Source organism: Rousettus aegyptiacus, unplaced genomic scaffold (genome assembly GCF_014176215.1).
Source record: "Rousettus aegyptiacus isolate mRouAeg1 unplaced genomic scaffold, mRouAeg1.p scaffold_m13_p_18, whole genome shotgun sequence".
NCBI lineage: Eukaryota > Metazoa > Chordata > Mammalia > Chiroptera > Pteropodidae > Rousettus > Rousettus aegyptiacus.
In genome coordinates, this window is record NW_023416293.1 from 21,951,911 (window position 1) to 21,967,906 (window position 15,996).

The 15,996-nt window shown below is 34.0% G+C and overlaps 1 protein-coding gene across 5 annotated transcripts in view; it reads right to left on the reverse strand.

The window, feature by feature from the left end:
* The window catches only part of FMN2 (formin 2), a 371,091-nt gene that overhangs the window by 88,620 nt on the left and 266,475 nt on the right, over positions 1 to 15,996 (reverse strand). For all 5 annotated transcript variants that reach the window (XR_004955481.1, XM_036235636.1, XM_016129861.2 and 2 more), the window contains exon 14: positions 12,659 to 12,751. Coding sequence is in view for 4 of the 5 variants with exons in the window: in XM_036235636.1 (XP_036091529.1) it covers positions 12,659 to 12,751 (93 nt within the window). In the remaining variant the exon portion in view is untranslated. The remainder of the gene's footprint in view (positions 1 to 12,658; positions 12,752 to 15,996) is intronic.

Here is a 15,996-nt window from a genome sequence, read left to right on the forward strand (position 1 = left end):
AGGCTTAATTGTAAAAAAAAATACGCAGATAATAGCTTATTATCTATCATGGAGGAATATTTTTAATATTTAATAGGGAACACTTAAAATATTGCATTTATTTGACATATTTTAAAATGTATTACATATAATTTAGGTATACCTAAATTACAATGAGCATTCATATACTTAACAATTATGATACTGAGTATAATTCAGTCTTTTCCGGAAGACTGCAGGTTATTGTGAGGTGAACTGGCAATTGTACTATAACAGAATGACATTAATAGGAAAAATGAGACCTGTTAGAAAGAGATTAGCAAAATAAAAGTAAGAGATTATTCTGGGCCAGGATAGAGTGCATGCGATAAGAGGGTAGCTGACATGACTGCAGAAATCCACAGAATTTAGTAGTGATCATACAGATGAGAGAGGCAAATCTGGGAGGAGTATATGGGAAAAGAACAAGGTCATGTAAATTATATAAATGTCTAACCACTACGCTGTATGCCTGAAACTAATACAAAATAATATTGAATGTCGACTGTAATTGAAATAAATAAATAAATAAAAATAAAAAAATAAAGCTGATATTAATTTTGAACCAGTAGTTCAACATTTAGATATATATGTATCATACAAGTATGCACTATGAGAAATGTACATATTTATTCTCTGCATTTTTTTCTTCTATAATCAATGATGTAGGACAGAAGGTATATATGTAAATAAGGAAGCAAAAAAGTTTTGGTGTATTTTTATAATACAATACTACAAAGTCATTAAGAAGACTATACTGATACGAAATTATCTCAAAGGTATTTTAATTGAAAAAAAAAATCCAAAATAGTCCTCTATTCCCAACCATACTCAGAACTAGACATCAAAAAGTTTTATAACAAAGTGTATACAAGTAATGGATTAAAATAAAATCGAATGCATGGCTGAGTTGGCTAGAAAAATAAAGAAAATTCTCAGAGGCTACGAAAATAAACAGGAGCAAGACTCCAAAGAAGTTCAAGCGGGCACTGCCGTGGGGGCATCATTCCATCTAGCAGCCCAGAACTGTAGTTTGAAAGGCCACACAGTAAAAAATCTGAACAGGCCCAGAATCCTCCAAGGTACCCAAAGAGACACTCTCTCAATGAAGAGGGATTTGAGAAAAGCATGACCCCAGTAAAGGAGACGCTGAGAAAATGTGTCTATCTCATCAGTTAAATCCATAACCCCAAGTGGACAAACTACACTGCACCAAGCCTCACTCCACAATGTGTGACCCTAAAATGCAAGTCAAGAATCAATTTTAAAATAGTTCTTAGTTGGCAGTGCCCCCTGATGTTTAGTCAAACAAATAGATACAGAAATAGAAAAATCTAAAAGCCTAAAAGAAAATTTACTTTAGAAACAAACGAAAAGGGGATGAAAGCAGTTGCCAAGGCAATGAGGGAAGGGGAGAAGCCAAGGCTTCCAGACGGCTGAACGGAATTTACTTGCAACCAGAATTTAATAATTAGCAAACCTACCTCTCCAAAAACAAGTGTGATGTACATTTGCACACAGATAAAAAAAGAGTTTTCAATCCAGTTTCACCTCACACCCAGAAACTTTACTTCAGAAAGGAAAATCATGTTGGAAGGAAGACATAATATGAAGGTATGGTGAGTGAAGAAAATAATATTGGTTATAAAAAATTTAAGATGATACAAAAACACTGGAAAACAATGGCATATAAGTATAAATAGGTGAGGTCAGAGTTATAGTATTCTAAGGACCTCTACTGTTTGAAACCTTGTTAAAGAATTGTGTTGAGGTATACATTAAAAAAACAAAGATACAGAATTTAATTATTTACAAAATAGAAGAGGGAAAAACTGAATGAGGAGAAAACCTTCAATCAATTTATAGTAACTTGTTTACAAAGGTGGCCAAAAAAATTTTCTGTTCTTCCAATCACATTTCTTTGCAGTAGAACATTTTATGCTCCCTGTCCATATGTAGCAGCCAGTGTAATACCCAAAAAACAAAAACAAAAACAACAGCAAAAAAAATGAAAAAAAAAGAAACTAAGAAAACACTAATTATTTGAAGTGATGGCTACAGAAAAAAACTATAAAAATTCACTAATTACTATATTAATAAGAGAATTCAGCAAGTTTCTAAGATGTATCACATTTATATAGTTATTTGAATTTTATATATCTTCAAATAGTAACAGTAAACATAATTCACAAAATGTATTAGAGTAAAAAATAAGGTCCTTAGGAATATAACTATAGAAAAACCTGTGAAGATCTCAATAAAAAATTATGAACTTTTCAGATAGACATTAAAGAAGACATAAATAAATGCTTTCTCATATACATATACAGAAAGCTTTAGGATCATAAAATATTAATTCTCCTCATTCATGTTGATCTATAGACTCTAAGTAATTATATCGAAATCCTAATAGATATTTTTTGGTATAACTTGATGACTCAATTCTAAAATTAGAATATAGATATATAGTGATGGAAGGAGATTTGACTTCGGGTGGTGAACACACAATGCAATATAGAGATGGTGTATTATTGAATTATGCACTTGACACCTACATAATTTTATTAACCAATGTCACCGCAATAAATTTAATAGACAAACGAAATTAGAATACAGAATAACAAGTTAAATATAAAATAATAAATTACCAAGAAGAGGCATAACTCTCCTATAGGAGGTAGGAATCTAATCTTGGAACATTTCAGGACTTATTAGGAGACTACATTAAATAAGACAATGACAGATTTTGTTCTGAAGATAAATAATAAAAATAGGTCAATGCAATAGAACAGAGAAAATCCATGAAAACCATACACATCTATATAGAAATTGTATAAATGATAGAGATTGCATTTTAGAAGAGAAAGGATAGCAATATTCATTACATGGTGCTAAAAAACTAAAACACACTATCTACATTTAAAAAATTAATTTTTGTAGACTATACATAAAAATTGATTATATACATACATAAAATCAAATGGAAGGATTAAATGTAAAAGCAAAACTATGACTTTTCACAGGAAAATGTGGGACGATATCTTTATAAACTTGCAGGAAAATATTTCTTTAAAAAGGCAAAAAAAAATTACCATCAAGAAAAAGGTTGACATTTGTCTTTCTGTTTGATTTATTTCACTTAGTATAATACCGTCTAGGTCCATCCATGTTATCGCAAGTGGTAAGATTTCATTCTTTTTTTTATGGCCAAGTAATATTCCATTGTATACATGCACCATAATTTCTTTATCCAATCATCTATTGATGGGCATTTAGATGGCTTCCATATCTTAGCTATTATAAATAGTGCTGCAATAAACAGGAGGGATGCACATATCTTTTCGAATTGGTGTTTTGGATTTCTTCAGATAAATACCAATGAAGTTAGGGGTACGTATATCTTTTCGAATTAGGGTTTTGCATTTCTTCAAATAAATATCCAGGAGTGGAACTGCTGAGTCAAAAGCTAGTTTTATTTTTAAGTTTTTGAGGAACCCTCATACTGTTGTCCACAGTGGCTGCACAAATTTGCAATCCCACCAGCAGTGTAGGAGAGTTCCCTTTTTTCCACATCATCACCAACAGTTGTTTGTTGATTTATTGAAGATGCCATTCTGACAGGTGCAAGATGATATCTTATTGTGGTTTTAATTTACATTTCTCTAAAGATTAATGACATCGAGCATTTTTTCATATGTCTATTGGCCATCTGTATGTATTCTTTGGAAAAAAAAAAAACTAGTTAGGTCCTCTGCCCATTTTTAAAATTGGATTGTCAGGGGTTTTTTTTGTTGTTGTTAAGTTACATGAGTTCTTTATAGATTTTGGATATTAACACCTTATTGAATGAATCATTGGCAAATAGCTTCTCTCACTCCGTATGTTGTCTTTCTGTTTTGTTGATGGTTTCCTATGCTGTGCATGAAATTTTAGTTTGATGTAAACAAACAAACAAAACAGAAACAGACTCAAAGATGCTGGGAACAAGTTGATGGTTGCCAGATGAGAGGTAGGTTAGGGAGTGGGTTTAAAAAGGGGAAAGGGTTAAGAGGTACAAATTGGTAGTTACAAAATACTCACGTGGATATCAAGTCAAGCATAGGAAATATAGTCAATAATATGATCATAACTACGTACAGTGCCAGGTGGGTACAAGACTAGTAGGGGGATCATTTCGTAAGTTATATAAATGTCTAGCCACTGTGATGTACACCCAAAACTAATATAAAATAATATTAAATATCAATTGTAATTAAAAAATTTTTTTAAAGGGGGAAAAAGGTGAAGGGGAATAAGAGGTTAAAATTTCCAGGTATAAAACCAATAAGTTATGGGAATATAATATATAGCATAGGGAATATGGTCAATAATATTGTCATAGCACTGTATGGTGTCTGATGGTTGCTGGACTTATCCTGGTGGTCACTTTAGGTATATAAATGTAGAGTAACTACGGTGTACATCTGAAACTAATATAATATTGTATGTTAGCTATATTTTAATAAAACATCTTTAAAAAAAGAAAATGGTTGATAAAAATTACTACATAGAAATATTGAACCAAAATAGTCAAAACTCTCAAAAAGGTAATTCATGGAAAAGGAAACAATAAACATATGAAAATGTGCCACTTCTCATAAGTAATCAAGAAAATGCAAATTAAAAGCACAATGAGATATCACCTCGCATCTGTCAGAATCGTTTCTCCCAACATTAACAAATAACAAGTAGCAGTGAAGATGTGGAGAAAATAAAACCCTCCTATGCTGTGGGTGGGATGCAAACTGGTGCAGCCACTATGAAAAACAGTACGGTGCTTTCCCCCAAAAGAAAAGCTGAGCTGCCATACAATCGTGAAACTTCAGTTCCAGTTATTTATCAGAAGAAAATGTATTGTGATTCCTCAAAAAATTAAGAATAGAATTACCATATGGCCCAGCAATTCCTCTTCCAGATATTGACCCCCCAAATTTGAAAACATTTATCTGTAAAGACATATGCACCCCAATGTTCACTGCAACATTATTCATAGTGGCCAAGCCATGGAAACAACTGAAGTGTCCTTCAAGAAAGAAGCTCTGGTACACATATACGATGGATATTACTCAGCCATAAGAAAAGATGAAATACTGCCATTTGCTACAAAATGGATGGATATCAAGATTATCGTGATGCTACACAACATACCTCAGGCAGAAAAAGTTGAGAACCATATGATTTCACTTGTATGATATAAAGTAGGATATAAAACTGAAAGCAATAAATGAACAAGACAAACAAAAACCTGTTGACACAGACAACAGTTTAGTGGTTACTAGAGGGAAAATGGGGGTCCATAACAGTAAAGGGGGTCAAATATATGTGATGGAAAGAGATTTAACTTTGGGTGGTAAACGGACAATGCAACACAGATGATGTAATATCAAATTGTACTCTTGAAATCTATATAATTTTATTAACCAGTGTTACCCCAATAAATTTCATTTAAAAGACCCACAAATATGAAAATGACATATGTAGTCCTGTGTTTATTGTAGCATTATTTACAATAGCCAAGATATGGAAGGAATTTAGATGTCCATCTATAGATTAACAGATAAAGAAGATGTGAGGTGTGTGTGTGTGTGTGTGTGTGTGTGTGTGTGTGTGTGATAGAATACTACTCAGCAATTAAAAAGAATAAAATCTTGCCATTTGTGACTACATGGAGGACCTACAGTGTATTACCTTAAGGGAAATAAGTCAGACAGAGAAAGATAAAATTCATATATTTTCACTTCTATGTGAAATCCAAAACAACAAAACAAATGAAAAAAACAAAACAGAAACAGATCCATAGATATAGAGAACAAGCTGACAGCTGCCAAAGGGTTGGGGGGATGACATGTAGGTGTAATAATTTTTTTTTTTTTAAAAAGAGAAAGTGTGAAAAGGATAAAATTGAAATGTGGATTAGTGGTCACGTCTGAAGAACACAGGCCTGAGATGGGGGAAGGAAAAACAGAATGGTTGAACATACTGATCAAGTTTTATTCTCTATTGCTCATTTCGTTATAATTCTTTAGATCTCATTTAGGTTGTAATATGTGTGTGTATATATATATAACCTTATTTATGTTATATATAACATATATATGTCTTTTGAGTATAATTTGATCCTCATTATTCAAAGATTCTGTATTTTTAAATTTACCTACTCATTAACATTTATTTTAATTCCAAAATCAAAACTTATGATGCATTTGTAGTCATCAAACGTGAGAAGCAGTGGAAAATGTGAGTGCCTGACGAACTATCATTTTCAGCTGACGTTAAATAAGGCAAGGCTCTAACTTCTTGTTTCAGCTCTCATACTGTAAATAATTGTGCTTTTCACAGTCTATTGTGTCACCTCTTTTTAGCGAGTTTGTGCTTTTAAAAAAAATTTCCAAAATGGCCCCCAGCATAGTGCTGCAGGGCTGTCCAGTGTTCACAAGCACAGGAAGGCTTCAGGCAGAAGACGCATGTGTGAGATACGCTTTGTCCAGGTGTGAATTACAGAGCTGCTGACTGTGAGTTTAATGTTAACGAATCAACAATGTACATTAATTAAATAAGGTATCTTCAAGCATTAACATACATAAAACAAGAAAGCATACTAATCAAATTATGAAAACTAGAGCAAAACAGAGGCTTGAAGAAACCTAACCTTTTATTTTCTCCTAGGAGCAAAGGTACAATATTCACTGATTCAATGTTTGCGGCAACGTCATAGAACATAATTACAACAAACAGGGAAAGTATAAAGAATAATAAAATGTTTATTTTCCTGTTATACATAAAATATAAAACATGCAAAATTATATGTTGTATATGTATAGATTTATGTTGTATATATAATTATGTTATTTTTGTGTTTTATAATATATGTTGTATACTTATAAAAATATGAAACATTATAAAATATTTCATAGTACACATGAAAAAGTAGGAAAAAAACCAATACATAGAGTGTGTATTCACCAGCAAAATATATATAAATATAAATGTATATATGCATATAAATATGCTTATGTGCACAAATTTTCTCTGGAAGGATAGAAATGAAATATAACATTGGTTAAAATAGAGGAAAGTAATCGTAAGAATTTTATAATAGATGTATTATTTAAATATTATTTCTTTCTTTCACTTATTCATTAAAAAATAAACAATGAGGCCAAAGGCCCTGTCCTAGACAACCATACTGGTGATGTCACAATGGCAGGGAACACAGCATGGACAGAGGATCTGAGGGGCTTAAGTTGAATTGACAGTCGTCCCTTCATTTATTCATCTATGAAATAAATATTTATTTGGAGCCTATTGGTACTGGGTGCTGAGGATACAGCATGGAGCACATTACAGAGGTGTTTAGCCTGGGGTGTCAGTGGGAACATCCAGACAGAAACAAGCAGGAGGCAGTTGTCAGCGACCCTCATGTATGTTATGTAATAGATTCCAGCCACTCCTCAGAGGCTCTTTGCTCATTTCTCATCAACAGTTACAGAATGAATGACCGTGGCTGTTGGAAATCTTACCTTCAAAGAGAAGTGGTGACAAAGCCTATTCTTTTCAGAAGAATCGCTTCTAATACATGTGTCCCACATGTTAAGGGTGACCAGAAGCACACAATGGAAACCAAAATGAAATCATCATTTATCACTGTGCCAAGAGAAAGAGCTTTGTCCGTCTGGTGCATGGTGTCAGCATGCACATTGCACGAATTCAAAAAGTGTTCCTGTTTTCCAGTTCTGGTATTGGTGACTTTTGAGTTTAATTGAATATCTTACATGGGTTTCATCTGCATTAGGGTTTCAATCATCTTACACAACTGCCTCTTTCACCACCTGAGTTCCTAACTATATTACAGCTCCAGCACGACTTTGTCATCTATTATGTGATTTTAGTCAAGTATCAAACCCTCTGAGCCTCTGTTTCCTTATTGTAAAATGTGACAATGACGGCTGTTCAGACTGTCCTAAAGAGTTATGACTAAAATAATGTGGAGTATAAAAGAGCTTTGGCTAACTCTTAACTAACCATAATATTATTATTGTTATTATACCAATAACAAATAAAAGTTGTTTGCTTAAAAGACAATTGTTTAGTTTTCAATTTTAAAGTCAATAAAGGAGTACTTCACAAAACAAATTCACCTTATATTTTTATCATCACTGAAAAAAATTCTCATTATATTTTCAGAAAAAGAAAACATAACATACCAAAAATGCTCACTCTTGAATATGGAGCACTGATTACAGTGCACCAACTGGTACTGATAGAAGATATTCTAGCAGAATCCTCGGTCCCTGGTACAGTTAATACCCACTGCTTTCACCAGCCCTTCATTCTCAAGCATAGAGTTACCAAAACTAAAGGTCATTTATTTAAGAGTTGAGATTTCAACACCCTTTTATTATACGAATGTGATTACAGATTTATGTATTTTCATCTTGGATCTATTCCTCTAGTTTAGCTATAGTTTACTATGCTTCACTTAAGAAAGAAATGTTTGGGAAAAGATGGGGTAAGGAAATGGAGAGTGAAGCTAATGAAATCCTTTTTAGCCATTTCTTATTTATAAAATCACAATAGAGACTTTATTTCATTTACTAGCATGAATAGAAAATACCTTTTTTAAAAAAATTGCCATTTGACAACAAAAAAGTTTAGCTTAAGTTTTAAATTATACCCTTATCAAAATGTATGGCATGAGCAAAAAGGCTGTGCAGGCCAATGACAGAAAGCTAGGCTTCTTTTTCTTTCCCACCAACCTCACACATGCAGACACACACACAAAGGCAATCTGCTATATCTGAGATCAGCAATGTGATTTTCACATGGACACTTTGTCCAAAATACAACTTGAGTTCAAAAAGAATCAGGAAAAATAAAAAGTAAAGAGTGTGCTGAGTTCTGAGAGAAATATTAGCCATGCATGGAGTCCTCTGGTGATCTCATTTATCTCATCTTTCTTCCTGTTTTCTGCTACTTAAAAAAGTAAGAGCTACAAAACAAAATTTAATGAAAACTACAAATAAATGCTCCATCACCATCAGGAGATAACCGATTAGTTTTCTTCATAATATATGCACAAAAATAAAATCACCACATATCTTGCACAGATTAGAGATAAGCTAAATTATAGTGACTTTGATTAAACAGTTAAGTCAAACACTTATGCATCAGTTATAGTTGTGGCAGAGTTGTCCCCTTCTACTTTCTCACTTTTCTTAAATGTTAAAAGCTTAGAAAATCGATTTTTGCACATGACAATCAAAAAAAAAAAAAAACATTCCATCTAGGGACAAGTACCACTATGACCATTGCCTCCTTTCTGAAACTCTTCCTAACTCTGCTTCTATTACATACAACTGCCTCTCGTTTTTTTACTACCTATCTAACTGACACCTATGGGGGTTTCTCTTCCTCTGTCCATCCTGTAAATGTTATTCTCCTCCAGAATTTCATCCCTGGGTTTATTTTTCTTATTTGTCTAGATGACCACTTTGACTCATTAAGCATGTTGCTTATAAGATGTACAATCCTCCATCTTGGACCTCTGTTCCATGTCTAATGCATGTCTCCACTTGCTCATTGGGAACATCCACCTGTGTGTATACCGACTCAAATCTTTCCCCCTATTTACATTCTCTATCCCAGTGGTTAGCACCACCACTTACCCAAGTCAATCAAACCTGAAATCTGGACATCTATCCATCACCTTGACGCCCATCTGATCACCAAGAAACTTCTATTCTACATTATTATTATCCCTCCGATCTATCCTCTCCTCAGAACCACCACTACGTCCTTAGAACAGGGCCTTGCTTCTCCAGCAGTGCACCATAACGATTTCACAAGTGGTCTCCTGCCTCCGAGTTCCACCTGCCACCTTTACCCCTTCCGCATAGATGCCAGTGTAATTGCTCTTAAAGCTTTAAGCCTCTGTCCCCCAAGACGTTGGGATGAAGCTTCAGTTTCTCAGCCAGGTTTGTAGGCACCATGGTGGGTGGCTATGGAAACTTCTGTATAACTGTGTCTTGGACCATGGTTATCATTATGGTCATGAGTAAGGGGAACGGGAAGATTGTGGAGGTTTGAGAGAAGATGGGAACAAATATCAGAAATTTAAAAAAACTGAAATTGCAAGGGAAAACTTATAACACTGCTGAGTTGAAATGAGTTCCAACAGCAGGTTTCTGGTCATGACTTTAGATGACACCAGCCACTGTCGTTAAGGGACACCACCACCCCCTGCCACCCAACACACACAAATGAGCTACTTTGGTGCAAATATAGAGACAGGGAAGAAAGACTTAGGCTTAATGAAGGTCGTGGGCTTTTCCTGGTGAGCAGGACAGGGTGTGTTATGTGCCAGGCATTGTTCCGGGTACGAGGATACAGGAAGAAGCAAAGCAAAGCTGTTCTCCTCGTGGAGTTTACATTGTTGAGGGACAAATTAATAACACAACTGCAAAGAGTGGTTAAGAGTTACAAAAAATATAAAGCTAAGTGGAGGTTAGAACATATTTTGAGAACATTATTAACATTATATTCTCAATTCTCACGATGATGGTACATAGCTAGTATTATTACACATGAGGAATGCCTTATGGCAGTAGAACTTAATTCTTGAAATCTGCCTATTTTAGAGGAGAGGTGAGGGACATTTGCAAGGAAGAAGTATTTAACAGAGACCATGAAATCTTAGCTTGAGTATAATTAAGAAGACAGAAAATGAAAAAGTGGGTGGATCAGTGGGTTGTAGAGCAGAATGTGGTTGGTAAACCACATAATAGCTGAATTACAAGGATAAGAGATATTTTTTATTATATCATAGGAGATAATGCAATAAAAATTTCGGCCAGTATTGGAAACAGTCTCTTGAATTTTTTGAGAGAGATTTTAGATTTTTAAAACATGGCACATTAAAAAGACTTTTATGGTATATATAAAAACATGAATATACTGATGTAAAGTAATCTGAGTTCAGAAGTTAATGTAAAAATACTATTTTATTAATGAGAGAAACTTAATTATAAGCAAAAATCTGGCATATGTTATTTCTACTAAAATGACATGCGTTATTTTAGTGTATAAATTTAATTTTAGAATTTTGTCCTGATAACTAGAAGAACTATGGGACAAAAATTGGCTACATTCTTAAATAGTTATCTTAAGAGAAATATTATTTTGAAATCGTTTTCACTATATGTTATTGATACAGAGTCATGAGCAACCATGTTTAAAACTGGTCTTTTTTCTTCCACATTTTTGACATATTTGATCCACATAAGTTTTTATAAAGGATTTACTGTTGTCATTATCTGTCTTCCAGACAATTTAGAATACAAGAGCAATTAAGACATACATTTTCTTATTCCCTGTTATAACTCAGTACCCAGAAGAATATTTGGGCCAATAGCAGGTTTTCAAAAACTTTTGTTCAATGAGCATATAATCATAGAGCAACTGAATAGGACCAGAGAAAGAATAAAAAGTAACTGAAAGTGTTGAAAGGGCCATGAAAAAAGGCTCTTATCACTGGGACTGTTTAACCTAATGGCAAAAAGGTGAGTATTTCGTACCTATAAGGATAAGGTTATTATCCTCACAATACTTACAGTTTCAAAAGGAAAACTGCTAATATCTGAATTTCATAATTAGGGGATTAAAAGATCTTCCTGGAAGATCATAAAAGTCTGAATAGGTACTCCACTGCTTAGTATTACTGGACAATTGTGTCTTCCATTCAAGTGAAATACTAGACAAATCCTGAGAGTCTCTATCTACTCTTTGAACTCTCATAAATGATCACCAAAGATATCAGAAATGGATGATCATGTGTGATCTGTAACCACAATACCTAAATTCCACCTGGTTAGCAAAATATAATTTTGCTATTCACTCCAAAATGACTAAGATATAGTAGTCATAAAGAAAATTTCAGTGCCTGCTCTACAAAATAGATTCAGATTACATCATAAATCGCATGTTATGTAAACAATATAGGTGACACTTGCCAACATTTTAGAAATTCAGCAAATTGTTCAACTTATTTTTTTAATGAGTCATAGAATTGAGGGCTCCTTTCTTCCCATGAACAAATAAAAAAATATTTTTAAATTCCTTAGAAAAAAAGATGCTGAGTATCCAGAAGAATTTATACATCCTATAAAAAAAAAAAACATAAATGTTTTGAAGATCTGAAAAAGATCAATATATTTGTTTTTGGATAAAATGTTTTGACAGACCAAATAATACCAGTTTGAACTGAGGTCATGAGCATAGGTAAAACTTAGAAAAATATCTAATTTTCTATCACGAAAAGCATAAAAAATTTAAAGTCTTTATAAATATGAGCTATTTTAACCAGTATCTATTGTATTTACTGTCATTACAAAAAAAAAACAATAATAATGAACATTATTCACAAAATAGCATGTTTAGCAAATTACTAGTCTTTCACAACTATGTGACTCATGATTAAATAAAGTTTGTTTTTCTCTGATGTCAAAATAATCCCTTTTAAACCAATGTGTATGTTTTTCAAAAAGCACCTTCTACCTTTCTGCTGAAAAGGGAGGGAAACACAAAATGACTTCTGAGAATTTACCTTGAATGATAAATTGTTCCATGTTTTCTTTGAAAGGTTGGATGTGCTCCTTCGAGGATACCTGGTAAACTTTCCCAGCTTCAACCTCACAGGCTGAAATTAGAGAGACACTGTTTAGAACACCACGTTGTCAATGGAGCACCAAAACAATTTAAAAACATATCAGGCAACGTTAGAATATCTTGTTAATCACACTAACTGACATGTATTCTACACATATTTTGTAACATCCAACTACTGACACAAGAAGTCTATGATCATGGCTTCATTTTAGGGGATTATAAAAATAAATTCTTAACAATCTGTAACTCCAGTTCAGTCACTTTCAAATTGTGTCAACTTGGGCAAGTTTCTTAACATCAGAACCTCGGCCTCAGGCATGACCCCTGGTGCCTGCCTCTCAGTGCTGGATCAAATCAGCTAGCTAATGGATGGAAAGTGTTCAGACATTGCCTGGCAGGCACCCAGTAAAGCAGTATGCCATTCTTTCCTATCAGCATCACAATCATCATCATCTACTAACTTCTAATGCAAGTTTATCCTCCATTAAAGTCCAATTTCTGAAAAAGAAATAAATAATAACTATGGTGTTAATGTTAGTATAGCAACCAGTAACTATGGAGCCCCTGTTACATGGCAGATACCTTTCACTTTAATCTTCAGAATAAGTTAGTAAAGTGGACATTATTACCCCTTTTACAGCTGAGGAAATTAAGGCTCAAAGAGGGCACTAATTGGTCAAGCATCCACAGACAGTAAGTAGTACATTCATCCTTGAAATCCAGATATGATTCCAAAGTATATACTCTTCCCACACCGGTGCCATCAGAAATGCCTAGTATCTACAGATGTCACTTGGGTGAATTAAGATGTATTTCTATAAAAAATTCTGATGAATTTTCTGCCATTATAGTAAGAGAAACCTTAGCCTAAAAGGAAATAATTTTAAAAAATTGAAAAAGCACATATTTGAAAGAAAAAAAACTTATGACGGATACACATTTGACTCAGGTAAACATACTCTCACTACAACTCTTAAGGTTGCCAATTCTTCAAGAAGACTTTGTAATTGCATTATTTAAAATATTTTTTAAAAATCTTATAATACCATATTTTCCTTTTCTTTCTACTCCAGGACACTACATGTCTAAGCAGGGGAATACAAGAGAGCTGTATTGTTAATAACATTCTCCCCCATAAAATTAAAACCAGTTATACATATGTAGGGTCTTCTCTATATTTTCCCTGCATTCCTTACTCTCTGCCTGAGCAATCGCTTGCAGGCTGGTGACTGTCCAATTCATATCCATTGCCCAGGTATTTTGTAGTTTCAGACTCAAATATTAAAAGTCCGTAGTTATCAAACACTCAGTATTTTCAATACCGAACTCATCATAGCCATCTTTAGTCTTGTTACGTCCATTATTCTATTCTCCCTCCATTGGTGGTGCCGCTATCTAACCAAAGTAACTCAAACGAAATCAAGAGTTATTCTTGACTCCCTCTCCTCACAACGTCCTGCTGATATCACTATTACCTGCTCAATGCTTCTTAAGTCTTCCTATCCTCTCCGTTCCCACTCTATTCCAGTATAAGTGCCCTCCTTATTCTCATCTGGGCTGTTAAAATCTCTTAATTAGGCTTGCCATTTCCCATCCTCCACAGATCTACACAGCTTCACACAGCTTAAAAAGTCATCCAAAAGAGACCTAACCAATAACCAACCATTGAATGACTTCTACCCTCACAACTGCATCCTGAATAGAGGAACAATTTCAAAGCCTACACCATGAAGCACTCTCTTCAATCTAGGCCTCGCCAAACTTTCATTTGCTTTTACTCCTGATAATTTTTACAGACCCAGTGCAAGTTCTCATCTCCCTGCCCTTGCTCATGTTGGTTCCTCTTCTTAGAATGCTTCTCTCCTTACTCCCACCCCTTAACTCATCAGTTACCACTAGTGCTTCATGACTTAACTCACATGTAACTGCCCACAAGAAGTATCTCCTCACTTCCCTATATACTCTGCTTTCCTCCATTCCCTGTCACTTGTCTCTTCTGTGATCTTACAGCATTTTATGCACATAGAATTCAAGCTATTACTTACCGAGTACATTTTATGTGCCAAGGGCTTTCTAAATACTTTACATGCATTCTCCCATTCGATCCTCAAAAAACTCTTTGAAGTAGATTAGTAATATTGCTCTTGCTTTATATCAGAGGAAAATGAAGTACAAAGAGACTGCCTAACTTACACAGTATATAAGTTGAGGAGGTAGGGTTTAATATCAGCTACCTGGCATTAAAGTCATTTGCAGTTGTGTCTATTCTGTCCCACTAGACTGAGCAACTTGAAGAGAGGCAATCTAATTCCCATTTGTATTCCTTGTGCCTGATACAAGCAACAAACTAAACTGTTGATGAATGGGTTAGTGGTTGGATAAATAACTACTGAGTAGAAATAACACTCTAGGTTTGGGAACCTAGCAGACAAGTTTCAAATTTTAGTTCACTCACACACTGAATGACCCTTGTAACTTGGGGTTAATTACCAGACCTCTTTGGATCTGTTTCCACATCTAATGGTGGATTTAATAAAATCTCTAACACTGGCGTGACTATTGGCTAAACTAGGTACGCTATCCTTGAAACAAAACTTGGGACATAAAAGTAGAGCCGCAAAAAAATAGTAGCTATTGCTGCTGGGTTGTTCTTTTTTTTTTTTTTTTTTTTTTTAAAAATAAAACCAGATATAGTTTAGCTTAGAGAAGGCTAAGATGAAATAACAGAGCTGCTTTCAAAAACCTGAAGTATGGTCCCAGAGACAAGAAAGTGTAGACTTCCTCTATCTTGAATCCAGGAAGCTGTGCTAAACAAGCACAGAATATGCAGTAGATATGGAGAAAGGTATAACAAAATATTTTTTTTAATGAGGAATAATTATATCTTAAATTAAATTTCATTTAATTTTATAAATATCCCTATCCCATTCATATGAACTGTATTCTTAATATAAATGAAAGTAAAAATTATTATTTTCTATCTTCTATCTTTTCCCTTTCACTTATAGATTTTCCTGTACAGAAGGGTAACCAAACAGAATTTTAGATCCAGAAAAACTCCAGTCATTTAACTGACAAACTCATCTCATTTCCAGTCCTCCTTCTAAAAGATCACAAAAGATTCTTGTCATGTATCTGGGTGTTTCTAGTGACATCCATTCATATCTCTGCCAGGCAGCATCTTCCTTATCCGTAAGGAAGGAATTCTAATTATTCTCATTACGTAATTGAGAATTCTAATTATTAGAAATCTCTCTCTCCCTACAGGATACCCCC